At 57.5% G+C, this 19,756-nt stretch overlaps 6 protein-coding genes across 6 annotated transcripts; 4 read left to right on the top strand and 2 right to left on the bottom strand.

Annotated features, from left to right (window-relative positions):
- Positions 1 to 1,788: 1,788 nt before the first annotated feature.
- On the bottom strand, positions 1,789 to 4,305 carry BKCO1_4700058 (rna binding protein nrd1; the record flags this gene model as incomplete). Its single annotated transcript, XM_020276411.1, has 5 exons — positions 1,789 to 2,292; positions 2,343 to 2,520; positions 2,580 to 3,745; positions 3,875 to 4,129; positions 4,189 to 4,305. 5 exons carry the CDS (start codon positions 4,303 to 4,305, stop codon positions 1,789 to 1,791), a joined length of 2,220 nt encoding a protein of 739 aa, XP_020127817.1.
- An 844-nt stretch (positions 4,306 to 5,149) lies between these two features.
- Positions 5,150 to 6,862, top strand: BKCO1_4700059 (citrate synthase; the record flags this gene model as incomplete). Its single annotated transcript, XM_020276412.1, has 6 exons — positions 5,150 to 5,257; positions 5,344 to 5,408; positions 5,467 to 5,551; positions 5,607 to 5,654; positions 5,705 to 5,765; positions 5,817 to 6,862. 6 exons carry the CDS (start codon positions 5,150 to 5,152, stop codon positions 6,860 to 6,862), a joined length of 1,413 nt encoding a protein of 470 aa, XP_020127816.1.
- A 1,220-nt stretch (positions 6,863 to 8,082) lies between these two features.
- BKCO1_4700060 (mitochondrial dna replication protein yhm2) lies at positions 8,083 to 9,236 on the top strand (the record flags this gene model as incomplete). Its single annotated transcript, XM_020276414.1, has 4 exons — positions 8,083 to 8,211; positions 8,279 to 8,375; positions 8,436 to 9,108; positions 9,182 to 9,236. The coding sequence occupies 4 exons, from the start codon at positions 8,083 to 8,085 to the stop codon at positions 9,234 to 9,236; spliced, it is 954 nt and encodes a 317-aa protein (XP_020127759.1).
- A 2,392-nt stretch (positions 9,237 to 11,628) lies between these two features.
- On the top strand, positions 11,629 to 14,182 carry BKCO1_4700061 (mfs monosaccharide transporter; the record flags this gene model as incomplete). Its single annotated transcript, XM_020276415.1, has 7 exons — positions 11,629 to 11,634; positions 11,702 to 12,138; positions 12,215 to 12,286; positions 12,368 to 12,445; positions 12,508 to 12,990; positions 13,041 to 13,756; positions 13,806 to 14,182. The coding sequence occupies 7 exons, from the start codon at positions 11,629 to 11,631 to the stop codon at positions 14,180 to 14,182; spliced, it is 2,169 nt and encodes a 722-aa protein (XP_020127760.1).
- A 796-nt stretch (positions 14,183 to 14,978) lies between these two features.
- BKCO1_4700062 (glycosyltransferase family 39 protein) lies at positions 14,979 to 17,405 on the top strand (the record flags this gene model as incomplete). Its single annotated transcript, XM_020276416.1, has 4 exons — positions 14,979 to 15,107; positions 15,193 to 15,323; positions 15,392 to 16,896; positions 16,948 to 17,405. The coding sequence occupies 4 exons, from the start codon at positions 14,979 to 14,981 to the stop codon at positions 17,403 to 17,405; spliced, it is 2,223 nt and encodes a 740-aa protein (XP_020127761.1).
- Positions 17,406 to 18,314: 909 nt separating this feature from the next.
- Positions 18,315 to 19,205, bottom strand: BKCO1_4700063 (uncharacterized protein; the record flags this gene model as incomplete). Its single annotated transcript, XM_020276417.1, has 2 exons — positions 18,315 to 18,489; positions 18,685 to 19,205. 2 exons carry the CDS (start codon positions 19,203 to 19,205, stop codon positions 18,315 to 18,317), a joined length of 696 nt encoding a protein of 231 aa, XP_020127762.1.
- Positions 19,206 to 19,756: the final 551 nt, after the last annotated feature.

Raw genomic sequence — 19,756 nt, forward strand, 5'->3', positions numbered from 1 at the left:
GCGACGATGAGGAAGCAGATTGCCCCAGACCTCATCAGCACATGTTTCTTGAGTCCCTTCGGCCCAACCTGTGATTTCGGAAGTGTTGTACATGAAAAGCAGATACCTACACGTAAATAGCCATGCACTCCCTAGTATGTCTTAATTATGGCCAATCTCCCGTACTCACATGCTATTTGTTCGCGGTGACACTTTACGGCGGGATCCCACGAAGCCAGTCATCAGCATAGTTCCCCATGGCACCTCGGGTCAAGCCCGAAAGTACGTCGGGATAAAAAAGGTCATGTGCAATGTCATTTTCACATGCGAATGGAAGCAAGCTTCCAGCTTGGAAGTGAGGATCAAACGAGCCACCTCAAACTGGCCACGTTCGGCAAAATTCAAAGCCGAGCGAGCCCGAGGTCGGAGCACCGGAGAGCCACAAGACCACCACAAAGAAGCACAAAAAGGAGCCTTGGGCGAGTCCAACAAGTACGTGGCAGTGTAAGATGGCATCTATCTTATGTTTGTACTGAGAACATAGGCAAGACTAGCACAAAATTTTCTTCATCAAGTTATTCAAGAAAGCTGCGTGGCGCAGCGGAAGCGGTAAGCATTTCTCACTCAATGTGTTCCTCAAACAACCCACTAACGACCTTAATAGCGCCGGGCTCATAACCCGGAGGACAATGGATCGAAACCATTCGCAGCTAGAAATAGCTTTCTTTTTTTTTGCACTTTTTCTTTTCGCATGCCGAGCTATGAGTGGTTGGAGCGAGCTCCATCAATCTCGTTTTGGGCCCACATGCCCGAGAAATGACTCACCCGACCGTTTTCGTGACGATGCCACGGCGGCGTTGACTGGCTGCCCCGCCGATATTAATACCGTGAACCCACCGGAAGGGGGACAAGGAAAATAATAGTTGTTCGAAACCCGTCCATCGCAATTAATGCGCTGGAGGCGAACTTGCGATTGCACATTACTTTTTGACTACAAAGAAAAAGGAGGAGAAAAAAAAAAGAGCACTCCGTGAAGAAGACTGCGAATCGCCCCCCTCCCGAATACCTTGTGAAAGTATGTTTGCATGAAAGACCAAAGAAGCGGATACACAGACAACAATCATTACACGACTTGATCGAATGCGAAACGAGACACATCGCGTGATTTAGAAAGAGAATACCGACGTCGATTCGTGCCCTTGAGGGAGAACCAAAATTTCACACCCGCAGAAAATCATATTACGCAGAAGGAGGGAAGCAAAGAAGTGGTATAGAAACCCATAGCTGATGCACCGTTACCTGATCCCTCCCCAACTGCCTAATAGGAAGACTGAATAAGAGGGAATACCACCTCGCAAGCTATGCAAAACCCAGAGAATGAAGTAATACTGCTGATCATAGCCAAAGCAAAACGCAAAAAACCGCCATCCGTTGATGCAAACGAGCCGCTGCTAGCACTCCACCCCATCACCGGAATTTTTGGTTGGTATACTACACCAAGAAAGGATGTTGAAGCTAAGACGGAATTGTGGGAACCAAAAGCAAAATAAAGTGAAAACAAAGACTTCCACCAGTTGGACCAGAAAATCGAAACCGATTGTAGCACGGTGTGGATGGCGCAAGCGGCAGGACGCTATGTCTCTGAGGGAAAGGACCAGCAGGAGCCATTCCGTCATGCATGGCAGCAGGCCGAACGTATCATCAGAGAGTTGCGGCAGCCGGCAGCATCCACCCGTCCCGGAGAACTGGGCCAAAACGGTGGGCGATGTGACGAGGAACGTGACTCGTCGGCGGCACGCTATAGCCACTTCACATACCGGGCAGCTGGAAGCCGAAGCCGGGGACGGCCGGGGGCACGCCAATCGTGTGAGGCTCTGGCCGAGGTTCCCCTCCCTGGGGTCCACCGGGGCGCGGATCGGGCTTGCGGAAGCGCGAAGCGTTAGGGTCAAATCCGCCGCCATGGTGACCCCCGCCGTGGTTGTTGCGCCGACCATGGAAGTGACCGTGCTTGCCTGTGGGCTCGGGGCCGACCCGGCGACTCATGGCTTTGTCTTTTGCGTCATTAACTGGTTTCCCCATGATTTCAAGACGTGAGGGACGCAACATACCCTTCGATGAGACTCCAGTCCCAATCTCAATGTCGGGCTCTTCGATCACAAGACCCGTCTCAAGGATCCGTCCACCTGTCCCGCCGTACTCGGACGTGACGACCCACTTACGATCGGCCTCCGTCAGACGTTCAATGGGGATAACGCTAATGCCGGTGCTATAGTCACTGCATTCGCGGGGGCCAAAGCCTACGCCCCAGCGAGTCTTCGTCATGTTAGTAGAAAGTTGTCAGATCAATGGGATTGCGAACACACCTGACGAGCCTTGTTGAGAACTTGCGGGTTCTTCTCTTTCTCCATGCCAAGCTTTGCTTGGACGGAGTCAGTCCGGTTAGCCATCTTGACAAAGGCATGGTGCTTTTCCGGATTGACAATGCACGTCTGGACCTCTCCAAAGCGGCTGAATATCTGCCGAAGTTCTTGCTCTGTGGCACTGTATCTTTGGTTAGAATCATCAGGGTGTCAAGACAAAAACCAGACTGAACAACTTACGAGACGCCTCCCACAAACAAGGTGCGACTAAGCACCTTGATGTTGCCCCTAGGCAGAGTAGGGTCATGCTGGATGTACTTAGGCCTAGGATTTGCGCTCGTGCCCCTCTGCTGCTGAGGTTGTTGCGACTGCTGCTGTTGTTGCTGAACAGCAGGTGAGTTACGATGCTTATCACGGTTTCTCCTATTCTTTCTACCACCTCGACGGTTCCCGCCGTGCTCGCTGGATGGCTGGCCATTTGAGCTACCAGGTCCACCGCCAGGTCCATCGGGAGCACCAGGAGGGATGTAGGGGTCGTAAGCACCATACGTTGGGCTCTCACGACGGTTCACCGGAGAAGTGCGCCGATTCTTCGAACCAGGGGAGCGGCTGCGATCACGGTTGCGATCCAAGTCGCGAGGATCATCTCTACTCCTATAGTCTTGCGCAGCCTGGGCCTGGCCATTGGGCGCCATTTGTGCAAATCCGTTCTGGGCCTGAGCGGCTTGAGGAGCTTGGGTGGCGGTCGGCACACCCGGCACACCGGGCAAGCCCTGAGCATTACCGCTCATGGCGGCGATGACCTGAGCTATCTGTTCCGGGCTCCAACCTTGTTGCACCAAGGAGCCTATGAACTGCATCAGAGCCTCGTTGCCGCCGGGCATACTTTGAAAGGCCTGAGGCATCAGAGGGTTGACCGGCACAGCAGGAGCCGGTGCAGCAGCCGACGCAGGTGCGACAGTACCCTGGCCATTGGGCTGGGGTGCATATGAAGGCATGGGCGGAGCAGTCAAAGCAGGGCCTACGTTCTGTTGTTGCGGTTGAGGAGCGGTGGCATATTGCGTGCCGTTTTGATACTGGGCATTCTGCGTCGGAGTAGCAGTCTGTTGCTTTCCTACGTTCGCCAGACTCGCAAGCAGTGAGACTGTGCCAGAAGGCGCTGCTGAAGCTACTGGTGCTGCTTGCGGCTGAGCCGTGGGGTTAGAGGTAGCACCCGTTGGAGTTCCGGTCGCTGGAGGCGCAGCTGCAGATACGAAGACATCAGACCCCTGTTTCGGCTCACGGTGCGGTCCCTGGGCGTTGGGGAGAATCTTACGGGCTCCTAAGCGCTGCTTGAAGTCGGCAAGCATCTTCGGGGGAAACGTGTTGCCGCGCTCCCAAATCTCAACCATCTTGCCAATTCTCTCCTAAATAAGAAAACAACAAGTGAGTAAAGCAGCTCAGATGTGAGTATTTGAAACTGTTCGACTTGCGACGACAAAACAACTCGTATCCGGAAGACAAATGCTGCGCGAGACGGATTCGACAAAGCGTACCTTCTGGTCCTCTGGCGCATTCTGAATGAGGTCGTACATCATCGGAGGGAGCAACTGGGTCGCAATGACAACTCCAATGGAGTTCGGCGCCTTTGATACGTCAGAACCTGCAGATGCTGCATCTTCTTTGTTCAGCCGGGCCTTGTCCGCCCACTGCCGCACGACGGCATCAAGTACATAGAGTACGCCAAGCTTATGGGTGTTGGGAGAGGTGTTGAACCGGTCGCGGATCGTCTGGAGGATTTGGGGACATTGCTACAACGGCCAAAGATTAGTAGGGCTCGCGTCTGTCTTGGGGAGCGATCTCGGCCTACGTTTGCGTTCGCAATGCAGAGGGTGGTGATGGCGGTGATCTTCGACTTGTTGGCTCCTGGGGGCTTCAGCGCAGACAGCGACAGCAGCAACGTGTTCAGCTCCTCGATGGCTGACATGACTACTTCTATTGGCGCAACGGCGCCACGGTCGAGCTCAAGCAGATGACGCGCAGGTTGCGTGTGTGTTGTATAGCAAAGGGTTGCGGAATACTTGAGTGTAGTAGAGCGGAGCCGGCGGCGCTACGTCACTGAATCAACCTCGACAGCTGCAGAGCAGACGGGAAGCAGTAGGTGCAGCCAGGCGACGGCGGGTGAGATGGGGCTTCGCGAGGGCGCAAGCTGAAGACTTGGTGGTACGTAGGGTGGAGAGCGAGAGGCGCAGGCGACTACGAGGGCGGTCTGCCACAGCGGATGCGCTCGCCGCTTCCTTGACACGATCAAAAGCTTACGGGTGGCGGCGCTTGGGATACGGATAAGAAGCTGGAGTGCGTGGTGACTGCGTCTTCAGGAGACGATCTGGCACTCGCGCTTGGGAGCCGTGAAACGCAGCGCCCGGCAAGCCAGAGGCGGAAGGCGGTCACGGGGGGGTTCGCGGCGCTGGTGGGAGGCAGCACGTCCAGCTGGGTGCCACGGGCTGAGCGTGCGCCCGGGAGCAGTGCTTATTTCTCGAGGCGACGAGTGCGCGTGTTGCGGGTATGTAATGGCGATGACGAGGATGTACGCTCGTTGCCATGTACGTCGCTACCCGGCGCAGGCTCGGGCCAAGACCTCAGCAAAGAGCAAAGCACGCGGGTCTGCGCACGGACACTACCCGGACGGCCGACGCAATCGGCGTCCTGCCGGAAGACGGACGGGCAGCTGGCCCTCAAAGCTTTCCCGCCAACTTTCGCGCCATTTATTTATCCCACCCACTCCCCCATCAATTCCTCTCCTCTCCCCCGCCCCATATCCCTCTTGCACAATGGCTTCCACCCTGCGCCTCGGTTCCTCTGCTCTGCGCGCCTCCACCAGGGCGCCTGCGCGCTCTGTCGCCTTCAACGGCCTGCGCTGCTACTCTAGCAAGACTGCCGTAAGCTGTCCATTGCCGCCGCCGCCGTTCTCCGCGCCTCCGCGCCTCCGCGCCTCCGCGCCTCCCGCTGACACGTCCTGCTCTAGTCCCTGAAGGACACCTTCGCCGCCAAGGTCCCCGAGGAACAAGAGAAGGTCAAGAAGCTCAAGAAGTGCGCCCATCCCACTTCGCCGCCGCAGCCAGCCGCAAATCGCTAACATTGACACCAGGGAGTATGGCAGCAAGGTCCTCGGCGAGGTCACCCTCGACCAGGTCTACGGTGGTGCCCGTGGCATCAAGGCCCTTGTCTGGGAGGTTGGTGCACTATGCACTCGTCGCGTCTGTCCCCAGTGCTAACAGCTCCATGCAGGGCTCCGTCCTCGACTCTGAGGAGGGTATCCGCTTCCGCGGCAAGACCGTAAGTGCTACCGTATACCGCATTCGTCATCAATTGCTCATCGTGTCCAGATCCCCGAGTGCCAGCAGCTTCTTCCCAAGGCTCCTGGTGGCGAGGAGCCCCTTCCCGAGGGTATGTATTGAGCTCGACTGGATTGGAACGAACACAAGCTGACGGGGACAGGTCTCTTCTGGCTCCTGTTGACCGGCGAGGTTCCCTCTGAGCAGCAGGTTCGCGACCTCTCTGCCGAGTGGGCCGCCCGCTCGGACATCCCCAAGTTCGTCGAGGAGCTCATTGACCGCTGCCCCAACGACCTCCACCCCATGGCTCAGTTCTCGCTGGCCGTCACTGCTCTTGAGCACCAGTCTGCCTTCGCCAAGGCCTACGCCCGCGGCATCCACAAGTCTCAGTACTGGGAGCACACTTTCGAGGACTCCATGGACCTCATTGCTAAGCTGCCTACCATTGCCGCTCGCATCTACCGCAACGTGTTCAAGGACGGCAAGGTCGCCCCCGTTCAGAAGGACAAGGACTACGCCTTCAACCTGGCCAACCAGCTCGGCTTCTCCGAGAACAAGGACTTCGTCGAGCTCATGAGGCTGTACCTGACCATCCACTCTGACCACGAGGGTGGAAACGTCAGCGCCCACACGACCCACCTTGTCGGCTCTGCTCTCAGCTCTCCTTACCTGTCCCTGGCGGCTGGTCTCAACGGTCTTGCTGGCCCTCTCCACGGTCTCGCTAACCAGGAGGTGCTCAACTGGCTCACCAAGATGAAGACGGCCGTTGGCAACGATCTCAGCGACCAGTCCATCAAGGACTACCTGTGGTCTACTCTCAAGTCCGGCCAGGTCGTTCCCGGCTACGGCCACGCCGTGCTCCGCAAGACCGACCCCCGTTACGTCTCGCAGCGCGAGTTCGCCCAGAAGCACCTGCCCGACGACCCCATGTTCAAGCTCGTCTCCCAGGTCTACAAGATTGCCCCTGGTGTCCTCACCGAGCACGGCAAGACCAAGAACCCCTACCCCAACGTCGACGCTCACTCCGGTGTTCTCCTCCAGTACTACGGCCTCACCGAGCAGAACTTCTACACTGTCCTCTTCGGTGTCTCCCGCGCTCTCGGTGTCCTTCCCCAGCTCATCATCGACCGCGCCATCGGCATGCCCATCGAGCGCCCCAAGTCGTTCAGCACCGAGGCCTACGCCAAGCTGGTTGGCGCTTCTCTGTAAACGCTTTTCGGGGGATTTAGAGCTTAGATGGGGGGGAAAATTGTACCTAACTAGGATAACGGACTGGTTCATGGGTTTGGAGTGGGCGCGAAGCATTGTCTACCCAATGCATAGTATTTGAAATGTACGGATATGTAACAACAGTACTCTGTCTTACGGACTCGCACTGAAAGTGGATGGATCGTGTACGACCCAATGCACCCATGACAAGACAAACTGGGTCTCGCGACTCAGACGCGGCTGGCTCCGTGTCCATTGGACTTGAAACGGGACCTGAGTGTGTTCTGAAGCAATTTTGCAGTCGGCGACGTCGCGACAGATGACGCGGTGTGGGCCGGGCGCTAGCAGCAGCTCGCGCGGCTCCCCTTGATGCGTCTGGCCGAGGCTGCCACTCCGCCTTGTCAACGGAAATAGGCAGCCCGTACGCCTCACATAAGATCGGAGTCGCAGTGCAGCGAGAAAATAAAAAGCTTACATGTACCTACTGCCGCCGCCGGCGGTAGCGGGAGGGGGGAGGCGCCGGCGAAGCTAGAGATAGGCTAGCGGTGAGGGCCGGGCGGCGGCGGCACGTTGGGGCTGCATGGGGCGCGGTTGTTGAACCGCAGCCATTTGCTGAGGATCGGCTGGGGAGCCGAGTGTGGGTGCGCAGTGTCGGCGTCGGACATTGCGCTGCTCAACAACAGGGCCGCTCGAGCTCCGATGGCGCCCTCAGGTGGTCGGACTTCCGTTGTGAGAAGCGGCACGGAGGACGCAGGGCGGCGTTGTATTATCGATTTCCGCTCAGCAATACGACCCGCAGCGGATGCGATGCCGACTCCTCAATTCGCTGGGGGCAACAGCTGCAGCCGCGGCTATGTGCTGCTCGCTCCGTTAGCCCCCGACTCCCTTAGATAGCAACTTGTCAACAGCAGGCCGCGAAGCAAGAGAGTGCTGCACGGTCCCGGTTTTATTCCCAACTGTTGTCTCATAACGGCAAGGCATCAAAGGAGCGCTCCGACGCCGTGGGTGCACCAGCTTCCCGGCCACTAGCTAGCTGCTCAAGCACGGACGGACATCCCGCTGCACGCCCAGCTGTGCACCGCCCCCCCCATATACATTCCACGCCGCCCACTCCAACCCTCTTCTCCTTCCTTCCTTTCCGCAGCATACCGCACTACTTTTGCAACGAAGCACCCTACTGCCTTGGTCAGGCCCCCTCCCCACCGCGAAGCACCTAGATCATGTCCACTCCCGCAGCCGCCATGGCAGGCGTCGAGGCGCCCCCGAAGCTCGAAAAGAAGCCGATCAAGTTCAGCAACTTGCTGCTTGGCTCGGGTCTGAACATGTTCGAAGTGTCGACGCTGGGCCAGGTAAGCTACTCCCAAGGCGTGCCGTAAAACGGTCTGCTAGAGGCTAACGAACCCGCCTTCTGTACAGCCTTTGGAGGTCGTCAAGACCACCATGGCTGCTAACCGCAGCGATGGCTTCGGCGGTGCCATCCGCAAGATTTGGGCTCGTGGTGGAGTTTTTGGCTGTAAGTTGCCACGCGCCTGGCCGCGGGAAGCACAGCTGTACTGATGCCATTTCCCCGCAGTTTACCAAGGCCTGATCCCCTGGGCCTGGATTGAGGCATCCACCAAGGGAGCTGTGCTCCTTTTCGTCGCTTCCGAAGCCGAGTACCACGCACGCTCTGTCGGCGCCGCTCCCTTCGTCGCCGGCATCACTGGCGGCATGGTCGGCGGTCTCGCCCAGGCCTACGCGACCATGGGTTTCTGCACCTGCATGAAGACGGTCGAGATCACAAAGCACAAGGTCGCTGCTTCTGGTGCGAAGCCGCCGGGCACGATGGAGACCTTCATGGGTATCTGGCGCGCCGAGGGCATCCGCGGCATCAACAAGGGTGTCAACGCCGTCGCCGTCCGTCAGGTCACCAACTGGGGCTCTCGCTTCGGTCTTTCCCGGGTTGCGGAAACCGGAATCCGCAAGGCGACTGGAAAGGAACACGGAGAGAAGCTTGGCGTCTTTGAGAAGATCATTGCCTCCGCCGTCGGTGGTGGTCTCTCCGCCTGGAACCAGCCGATCGAGGTCATCCGCGTCGAGTTGCAGAGCAAGGTCGAGGATCCCAACCGGCCGAAGAAGATGAACGTCGCCAACGCGGCGAAGTACATTTACCAGAAGAACGGAATCAAGGGTTTGTACAGGGGCGTTACACCTAGGATTGGTTTGGGCGTTTGGCAGACGGTCTGCATGGTTGCTCTGGGTGACGTGTAAGTGACCCTACTCTGACTTGTCCACAGTGGTCTCCACATTCGCAACACATGCTGACATCTTCTCCAACAGTGCCAAGGAAGCTGTCGAGAAGCTCACTGGCGATCAGGTCACGGCGAAGCACTAGACGGGTACAGGCGTTTTTGGGGCTCATCTCGGTCATCTCGGTCAGTCTGGGGGCATTTGCGATACCAAGAAATCTATATGGGCGATGGGATAAAAGCACATATCATGTTGTTTTGGCCGGATCACCGCTACAGGCGGGCAGTTATGACGGACTTCGAATGAGCACGAAACCATGCATCCGTGTTGGCAGGCTTTGAACGATACTACACTGTTAAGAGCGTTTGACTCGCTGTTTGGCTTTATTTTTCCTTGCGGTTATTGCTGTAGAAGGCTATACTGTAGACCGGACATCTTTGAGGGTATATGTTACTTCTCAAAACTGTTTTTGCACATCGCTTTTGTGTCTGTTTCCAGAAGCTTGAAAGACGTTCACGTATGGCCGCCCGCCCGCGTCCGTTCGCGCCGCTCATTGGCCCAGTTGCACGCGTCGAAGGGAACACACCGTGACACTGCTCCCCTTTTTTTTAATCCCCTCAGGCAGTGGTGCCATGTTGTAGCCGCAGCAGTGGCACGCTGATAACAATGATGTTATGCGGAGTGTGCAGTTGGTGGCCGGTGCACAATGGAGAGCCGCATCATCCTCTACGTGATAGGCTGCCGGGGGCGATGCCTGATACGCTTTCACCAAGGAGAGAGATAGTCCTCATCACGATTCGACGCAGCCACGCGTCTATTCTGAGCAGAGTCATCTGCTGGGGAATGCATGCGAACATAAAGGGGCCGGACATTATTTTTTATTCCATTCTGTCTCAGCCTTCAAGGGGTCCAGCTGAGCGAATCCATCCCACGCGAGATACGCCATGGCTGATGTGAGCATGACACGCACCCTGCATCCAACTGGGCACACCACCTCGGCGTATGCGAAGCACAACAGCGTTGCAAAGAGAAGGGAAAAAGAATGTCTGATGATGATGATCATCAAGCACACCTCGAAGCGTCGGATCCGGTCGGTGTCTGAGGATGCCCAAGAAGAAAAAAAAAAGATCTCTCCCGGACAGGCTTGAACTGTCAACCTCCTGATTGCAGCAGACTTTGTACACCGTGAGGTCCCATTAGTCTTTAACAGTCAGACGCGCTAGCCAATTGCGCCACGGAAGAAGTCCAATCTTAGATTGGTGTGGCTGTTGCTGCCAGAAAATTGACAGCAGGGTATATATTTTGAAAGAATCTGATAACTTCCCCAAGTTCATGCCAGGTTGCATGAGCTGTGCGCCTATCTCGAACCCTGCGCGCTGTTTGCAGCGGCGGAGGCTGGGGAGGCTGGTTCGCATGTGAAAAAGGAGCGATCGACGGACCCGGAGGACTCTACACCGAACGGACATTTAAGTGGCTAGCTAAGTTTGGTAACGGCAGCGCCTGACGCAAGGCACTGACATGAGGCTGCGCCGGCGCAATCACTCCAAAACACATGGTGGCCCAATAATGCCGGCTGGGCGCATGAGAAGCGCGGAAGCGATGAGCGGTACAGCTCGGGGTGGCGGAGGTGATTGGCGGCGCATGATGAAGCAGCGATCCCTCGTAGCGGCGGCATGGAGCCCTTTTGCCGGCTGATAACCACAGACCCGCCACGCGGTGGTGAGTTTTGCAGGCGCGGGATCACAAAAGGCGGTATAGGAACGAAGGCCGAAGTGGGCCAGAGGGCAAGCGCGGCTCCCTGGGCTCCATCGCTCCACCACTTTTGCCACATCCGCCATATCATGACCGATCACAGAGGCCGCTGGCGCTTTGCTGCCCGCCGGCAGCTGAGCCGCCTTGACTAATCAGGCGCCCAGTTCTTGGTGTCGTTCTTCCCCCACAGTCCGCTAGCGATGACCTGGGGAAATGCTCACGAGCGCGTCGCCGCCAGGTCCACATGACCCGCGTGCTACGAGGATCCGGTGCCTGGTGACGCTCGATCGGAGGACCCTTGACGGGGCAGGCGGCGGCGCCGCTGCAGCAGGCCGCGGGGCTCCAACGGTGCTGGGTGCTGCGGGCGGCGGCGTGGAGCGAGGTGCCCGCCCTGGGGCGCTCGCTGCGTTCAGCGAGCGGGTGGCTCTGCGATGGAGCGCGCAACGCACCCAGCCCCAATCGCCCCATAACCGGCCGCGCAGAGCAAAAGGGCTGGGAGGAAAATTTCACGTAGCGCAAGCGATCCACCGCAGCCAGGCAAATCAGGCGTGTCCACGCTTTGGCGGTCTGTCGCTGTACGATGATGCTGCTCTAGCCATTGATAGAGATCGCCGCAGGCCCCCAGCCGGCCGGCGTGCGCCGCTATTCGCGGCCGGAGACATGCCCTGGTCGTGTCTCCCCAGCTCGCAGCTGCTCCGGCTCTTTCCAGTGATCCAACTTGCTTTGCCAGCCTAGCACACTACTCGTACAGCACCCGACCACGCAGCACTCGTTCGTTTTCTTCAATGCCCGTGATCCACTGGCCCTGCTTGGCTCCACCGAACAGACTAACAGCCGCCTGCGGACCCTGTGCGCGAGACGTCAGCGGGCCTTCTCGCACCTAGACCTGCTATACCCGATATCGTGGAGAGGGCTGCTCCAACCCAGCCCAACCTCGTCAAGATTCCCTCCTCAAGTCGCCGACCCGCCAACATCCCCCTCCACACGTTGTCGTCGTCACGTTCTTCCACCGACGAAAAGCGTGGCCGCCGCCATTCCAACAGCGGCTCCGAGCACTCGGATCTCGACTCTCTGTGGAGCGACACAGGCGATCTCGTCGACCAGCTCGGCGAGGAGGAGGATCCCTTGCAGGCACGGCTTCGCCAATCGCAGGAATTTGGATCCTCATCCGTCCCGCACCGCCGGCACCCACGCCACGTTCATTACGCCGACGACAGCGAGAAGCCTGGTCGCATTCGAAAGGAGGACATAGAGATCCCTAACATCAAACGCCCGCTAGCTGGCCGTGGAGAACGGTGCGTCGACGCGCCCGCGACGAGGGCTCCCTGGCCCGAAAACACCACCTCGACCGCAGTGCTGACGCCCTTTCAGGTTGCTCGCCGCCATCATGGCCCCTAACGATGGCCCCTCCCGGATGCACGGGTTGCATGGGAAGAAGCTGATGTACGTGTCGTCCCAGGCATCTCCGTCGACCGACCGCACCCGACTCCGTTGCCAGGCACGCTGCTAACAATGGATGAACAGCTACTTCACCAGTGTATTCGTATCATTAGGCGTATTCCTGTTCGGTTACGACCAAGGCGTCATGTCGGGTATCATCACGTACGTTCCGCGTCCCCCATCAGCTTCCCGCGAGCGCGACTGACCCCGGCTGCTTTCTGCAGAGGATCGTACTTCAAAGATCAATTCGACCAGCCCACTCGAGCCCAGATCGGCACAATGGTGGCCATTCTCGAAGTCGGCGCGTTCATCTCCTCCGTGGCCGTCGGAAAGATAGGAGATGCCATCGGGCGGCGGCGCACAATTCTATACGGATCGATAATATTCGTGATCGGCGGAGCTTTTCAGTCTTTCGCGAATACCTTGTCCATGATGATGGTCGGTAGGATCATTGCCGGTCTGGGTGTTGGTGCTCTGTCCACCATCGTGCCCGTTTATCAGTCTGAGATATCCCCGCCCCACAACCGCGGCAAGTTGGCTTGCGTTGAGTTTACCGGCAACATCTGCGGCTACGCCGCCAGTGTCTGGGTCGACTATTTCTGCAGCTACATCAAGAACAACTGGGCATGGCGTCTTCCCTTGCTCATGCAGTGCGTCATGGGCAGCTTGCTCGCGATGGGCAGTCTAGTGATCTGCGAATCTCCCAGGTATTTCTCCCCAAACCACACCTCGCACGAATGAGACTGACATTGGATAGGTGGCTTCTCGACCATGACCACGATGAGGAAGGTATTGTAGTCATCGCCAATCTTTACGGCAAGGGCGACATCCACAACCCCAAGGCCCGCGACGAGTACCGCGAGATCAAGATGAACGTCCTGATCCAGCGCCAGGAGGGCGAGCGTTCTTACAGCGACATGTTCAAGAGATACTACAAGCGTGTCTTCATCGCCATGTCCGCGCAGGGTCTCGCCCAGCTCAATGGCATCAACGTGATATCGTACTACGCGCCCCTGGTGTTCGAGCAAGCGGGCTGGGTCGGCCGCGAAGCTATTCTGATGACCGGCATCAACGGCCTGAGCTATCTCGCCTGCACCATTCCTCCGTGGTACCTCGTCGACAGCTGGGGCCGCCGCCCGATCTTGCTTGGTGGCGCTCTCATGATGATTGTTTCTCTGTCGATGATCTCGTACTTCATCTTCCTCGACATCCCGGCCTGGACACCTCGCATGGTCGTCATCTTCGTCATGATTTACAACGGCGCCTTCGGAGCGTCCTGGGGCCCGATTCCCTGGCTCTACCCCCCCGAGATCCTGCCGCTCAGCATCCGTGCCAAGGGCGCTTCTCTCAGCACTGCTACCAACTGGGCTTTCAACTGGCTGGTTGGTGAGCTGACTCCCGTCCTCCAGGAGGCGATCCAGTGGCGTTTGTACCTTGTGCACGCTTTCTTCTGCGCCGTCAGTTTCATTGTTGGTAAGTTTGGCTGCCCCGTTGTCCAAGGCCCGGTTCTGACAGTCAACAGTCTGGTTCATCTACCCCGAGACGGCCAATGTGCGCCTGGAAGACATGAACAGTCTTTTCGGCGATGCCACGTCGCAGATGCCCACGCCCGCCACCCTGGCCGAAGCGGAGTCGCTCTTCAGCGGCCACGGCTCGCCAGTGCCGTCGCTGGATATCCGCCGCGGTGTCGGCGCCGACAATGCCATCCCCGGCCTCGACATCAACCCGCCGTCGGTGCCGGTCGAGGGCGGCAAGCCCAAGTTCTCGAAGTCCGAATCGGACGACCGGTCCGAAGGCGTTGGAGGCTGGATCTCCAACTTGGTCAAGCGCTCCAAGGGTAACGGCGAGGGCGACAGCCAAAGCGGGAGTTACAGACGCGTCAACCAGGACGACGATTAGAAAGCATTGATTGATTTGAGTGTAATGAATGTCAGGCAAGTTTCGTCCGGAATGCGGATTGCACACGCACAACGATAGAATTTCATGCGGGCGCACTGGGATCATCATACAGCCTTGCATGTCAAAGGCATACGACGAGCAAGAACGCGGCGGCGGGCGGGGGTCTGTTTGTTTCTTTTCTGTTTTCTCGCTTCAGAAGGTTGAAAGTTTCAAGGCTGTTTGGCGCAGTAGAGTGCGGCTCTGCAGTGGCTCGAGCCACGTCCCGCAGGCGCCGGAGCCTCCAGTTGGTTTTATGTATGTACATCAGTCGAATGGGTTCGGGACATAGGGATACAGAATCGAGCCATTGACAGGGCTTTGGATGGCATGCACCTTGCGTGCGCGCAGCCAATCAGTGCCACCTGTGCGCCTCGGAAGGGCGTTGATGTTCGTTTTTTGGGGGCGCAGCCTGGTGGAAAAGACACGTTGACCAAAGTGCCAAAGCTCCGCGCCGACGCGCACCCGCCCCCCTTGCCGCGCCGAGGATCGCCGGCCGCGTATGAAAAGTCCACGGCCTGCCCGTGCTATTTCGAGCGTCGCTTCCCCTGCTCCGCTCAACTTGGCTTGCGAATCACGGCGAGCATCGCGCCTGGAGCTTCGCATCCTCCGCCCGCTGCACCTTCCTCTTCTTTCCCTCCTTTGCAACATAACCCTTCGCCTTTGCCCTCCACCTCGAGCGTCTTTGCAAACACATCCCGCACGCACGGCTCTCAGATCAGCTCCGCCGCGAGCTTCCTGAGGGGTTGACGTACACACCATGGCGTCGCAAGGCTATGCCACCGGCGCCGACCAGCAGGCCGACGCCCTGCGCCGGAGGAACGTCGCCAATGGCGAGGGCCAAACCGACTTCATCAGTCCGCAGACCGAGGAGAAGGTCAAGCAGAAGGTAAGCTCCCGCCGGCAGAGCTCCACCTGGAGCTTTGGCTTCCAGGACCAACCAGCTAATCAGCCCACCCTGGGGGTGCCCATAGACCAAATCCGTTCTCGACACGCTCGACGAGTATGAATACGTCTGGGCGCCTATCCTGTTGACCCTCGCCGCCTTCTTCACGCGCATGTACAAGATCGGTCTCTCGAACATTGTGACCTGGGATGAAGCTCAGTAAGCGCCCCTCTGCGGCCTGTCGCCCAATTGAAAGACAGTCGCTCGTGCTGACGATGGCTCTGCAGCTTTGGCAAGTTCGGTTCCCATTACCTCAAGCGCGAGTTCTATTTCGATGTCCACCCGCCGCTCGGAAAGATGCTTGTTGGCCTCTCGGGCTACCTGGCCGGTTACAATGGATCCTTCGAGTTCAAGTCCGGCGAGACCTATCCCGAGAATCTCAACTACACCTTCATGCGTGGTTTCAACTCGACCTTCGGTGCCCTCTGCGTCCCGCTGGCATACTACACCGCCAAGGAGCTGAACTTCCGCAAGCCGGCGTGCTGGCTGGCCGCACTGATGGTCCTGTGCGACAACTCGCTCGCGACCATCAGCAGGTTCATCCTCCTCGACTCGATGCTCTTGTTCTTTACCTTCACCACCGTCTTCTGCTGGGCCAAGTTCCACCGCCTCCAACACGACCCCTTCTCGCCGGAGTGGGGACTCTGGCTTATGCTCTGCGGTGTTTCGATTGGATGCGTGTGCAGTGTCAAGTGGGTTGGTTTCTTCGCTACTGCTCTGGTTGGCCTGTACACCATTGAGGATCTCTGGAACAAATTTGGAGACTTGAGGATGCCCAAGGTCGAACTTGCGGCCCACCTCGGGTTCCGTGTCTTTTCGCTCATCATGATTCCCCTGATGGTCTACCTCTTCTCCTTCTGGCTCCACTTCTTGATCTTGGAGAACAGCGGCCCCGGCGACGCTCAGATGAGCTCTCTCTTCCAGGCCAACCTCCGCGGTACCGAGGTCGGAAAGGACAGTCCCCTTGAGCTTGCTATCGGATCTCGCGCCACAATCAAGAACATGGGCTACGGCGGCGGTCTCCTCCACTCGCACGTTCAGACCTACCCCGAGGGCTCTCAGCAGCAACAGGTTACTTGCTACCACCACAAGGATGCCAACAACGACTGGTTCATTTACCCTAGCCGCTACGATCCGGAGTACGTCGTCGGCGAAGAACCCATGAGATACCCCCGCGACGGCAGCACCATCCGCTTGATCCACGCTCAGACCGGCCGTAACCTCCACTCGCACCAGATTGCTGCTCCTGTCACCAAGGCTGATTGGGAAGTCTCATCCTACGGAAACGTCACAATTGGTGATACCAAGGACCATTGGATAATTGAGGTTGTCAACGACGCTGCCACTCGTGACTACTCGAAGATCAGGACCTTGACTACCTCCTTCCGCCTGAAGCACCCCGATCTTGGCTGCTACCTCCGTGCTGGCAACGTAAACCTTCCACAGTGGGGTTTCAAGCAGATTGAGGTTACCTGCACTAAGACCAACAACCCCAGGGATGTGTACACGCACTGGAACGTTGAGAGCCACTGGAACGATAGGCTGCCTGCTGGTGACCCCGGCGCCTACAAGTCGCCTTTCTTCCGCGACTTTATTCACCTTAACGTCGCCATGATGACCTCGAACAACGCTCTTGTCCCTGACCCGGACAAGCAGGATGATCTTGCCTCTGCGCCTTGGCAGTGGCCCATTCTCCACGTCGGCCTGCGCATGTGCGGCTGGGGTGACGACAGTAAGTTGACTATCCTGCGTTGTGACACGACTTTTGCTGACATGAGTGTAGCCGTCAAATACTTCCTGCTTGGCAATCCTTTCGTCTACTGGGCTTCTACCGCCTCTCTTGCCGGCGTTGGCCTCGTCGTCGCCTGGTACCTGATCCGTTGGCAGCGTGGATACACGGACCTCAAGCCTGCGGAAATCGACCAGATTCATTATGCCGGCATCTATCCCGTCATCGGCTGGTTCCTCCACTATTTCCCGTTCGTCGCCATGGCTCGTGTCACTTACGTTCACCATTACTTCCCGGCCCTCTACTTTGCCATCCTTTCCTTCGCTTTCCTGGTCGATTGGTTCACCAGGAACGCCCGCACCCAAATCAAGTGGGCCGTCTACAGCATTCTCTATGTCATCACACTCGGACTCTTCATCAACTTCAGCGCTATCACTTTCGGTATGGTTGGACCGAATGCGCAGTGGAAGCATCTCAAGTGGTTCAGCACGTGGCGTGTGACGGACGCTTAAGACGGAGAGGTTCCTTCATTTCTTCTGAGATTTTTTTTTTCAAGCGTACTACGCAGGGTGCGGGTAGTGCGTGATTTGAAGGGGAAACCACGGAGTCTGTAAGGGAAGAGACTGCGGTTGTGGCATTGCTTGAGGAGTAAACGAAAATAACCATTTTGAATTGTCTGAAAAAAGTTGAGAAAGCGTGCACGTCGTCGTGGTAGACGTGAATCCGATGCTGCATTCTCATGGTCACGGCCAGAGTATATCAGCAGCTACCTGTACTAGTCCTCGATTTTCTTACCTTGTTCCACTATTCTGTATCATCAAGCGATTCACTCTTCTTCAAGAAAAATACATGTGTCTGGATTTGAGTGCTTCACAAATGCATCTGTGTAGAGTTGAGTAAATGCATCACCCTGGCCCCGCTCACCTGGTCTAGCGAGAGAGCGAAGAATTGGGCAAAGCTGACAGCGGCAGCTTCCATAGTGGGAACAGATGACCCTCGGTACGTCCTTTGAAATTGCACTGACGCGTTGACAGACATTTCAGCTCACATGTGTCCCGTGGCACGAAAACGCAATTTCAAACCGTCCTCTCATTGAGACCAAAAGAAGACACAGTCGCCATACGACCGGGACAGCTTCGCAGTTTCATTTCCCAACCAGCCGGTAACGGCTTCCAACAAGCGTTGACTATTCGATCAAGTTTTGGGTTTCCAAAAGTTTACATCTGTGTAGACGTTCTCCTTCCCAACCTCGACGAGGAACCTTGTTCTCTCGCCTCGCTCTCCAAGCCACGTCAACAGATGATGCAGGACTGAACGAGGGTGTCTCTTGTCTTGGCTTTGTTGTCATTCTCATTTGTTGTCTTATCATCTTCTTCCTGCTGCTTCTCTCTGCAGGCTCCCCACCACTACCCAGTCTCTTCTCACTGACCCAAACAAACCTCCTCGTACTGCCCTGGAAACCATGCAGTCGAGCTGGCCGTTTGTATGGGTACGTGCACGACGTCCCATGTGCGACTGCCGTCGGCGAAGGTGCCGGTTGATGTGGGTGGAGGAAGCGTCAGGCTGCCCGATTCCGATACCGCGCCGCCGTTCGGTCTGTGAGATGTTTGTTATCAATGAGTGATCTCTGCCTTGGAGTTGTGCACACGTTTTGTTTACGTGTTCAAGGGCCTCTCTTCCCGGAAGTCATCGACCAGTGTGACAGGGGAGGGAAAGCAAAAAGAAAAAGGTGCGTCAAACGAAGGATTAGCAGAACAAAAAAAGAAAAAGAGCACAAAAACATATACATACCGGCAATCCAAATACGCATACCAGATCTCCAACACCACACCCCCAGCCCCAGCCCCAGCCCCAGCCCCAGCCCCAATCCCTTCCCCTCCGTCCCCCTCGTCCCCCTCTCCCCTCGTCCCCCTCCCCCTCCCACCCCCTGCACTCCCTACACCCCCCTGATCCCCACCCTCCCGCCAATAAAACAACAAATCCGGCCACGCATCGCTGCACGCGAACGGGCCCCCCGCCGCCCGCGCGTCCGCCGGCGCGACGAACGCGTGCGCGCACTCGTGCGAGGCGTACGTGTTGTCGGCCTTTGCGGCGAGAGTGAAGGAGATGCTGCCGTTGTGCATGTCGTTCGTGCCGGTCGTGCTGATGGGGATGTGGGTGAGGTTGAGGAGGTGGAAGCCTGGGGGGTCGGGGGAGGGGTGGGACGAGCTGGCGGTGGGGAGGAGGGGGAGGAGGAGGAGGAGGAGGAGGAGGATTGGGGCTGACAGGGGGAGGGGGAGCGGGATGGCGGGGAGGGGGACAGGGAGAGGCATTGTTGGAGTGGGTTGGGGGTGGTGGTGGTGGTGGGTTTGGGAGAGGGTGGTGTGGTGCGATTCTTAGGGAGGGTGTTGGGAGTGGGGGGGCTGGCGGGCTGGCTGGTGGGCTGGCTTTATGTGGGCTGTTTGGTGGGTGGACTTGGGCAAGTGGGATTCTGGGGACAATACTACTGTGCCATATGGGAAGGGTTCGGGACTGTCGTGGGTTTCGAGTGGTCGATTACAGGAAGATGGTGCTCCCCATACAGTGCTGAGGACTACCATGACCACGTCTATGGACAGCATGCAAGCTCTGTCATCGCCAAGTTTTGCAAAACTCCCTCGAATGAGGAAGCATCAGGTTGCATACGCAATCACGTTACATTTTGGCACTGGGCGAACAGGTTCACTGTACCACCCATTCCAGTTAGTGAAAGGAAACGATTAACTTTGTGTCACTTGTCCCCAGCTCGTTGCATCAGTGACTTTCCAAATCTATTTCACAGGGTGATATTACACCTTTTTGTCTGACAGATACCAGCACACCCACTTAGGACCACCGCTTCTGT

Source organism: Diplodia corticola, assembly GCF_001883845.1.
Source record: "Diplodia corticola strain CBS 112549 chromosome Unknown scaffold47, whole genome shotgun sequence".
Taxonomy (NCBI): Eukaryota; Fungi; Ascomycota; class Dothideomycetes; order Botryosphaeriales; family Botryosphaeriaceae; genus Diplodia; species Diplodia corticola.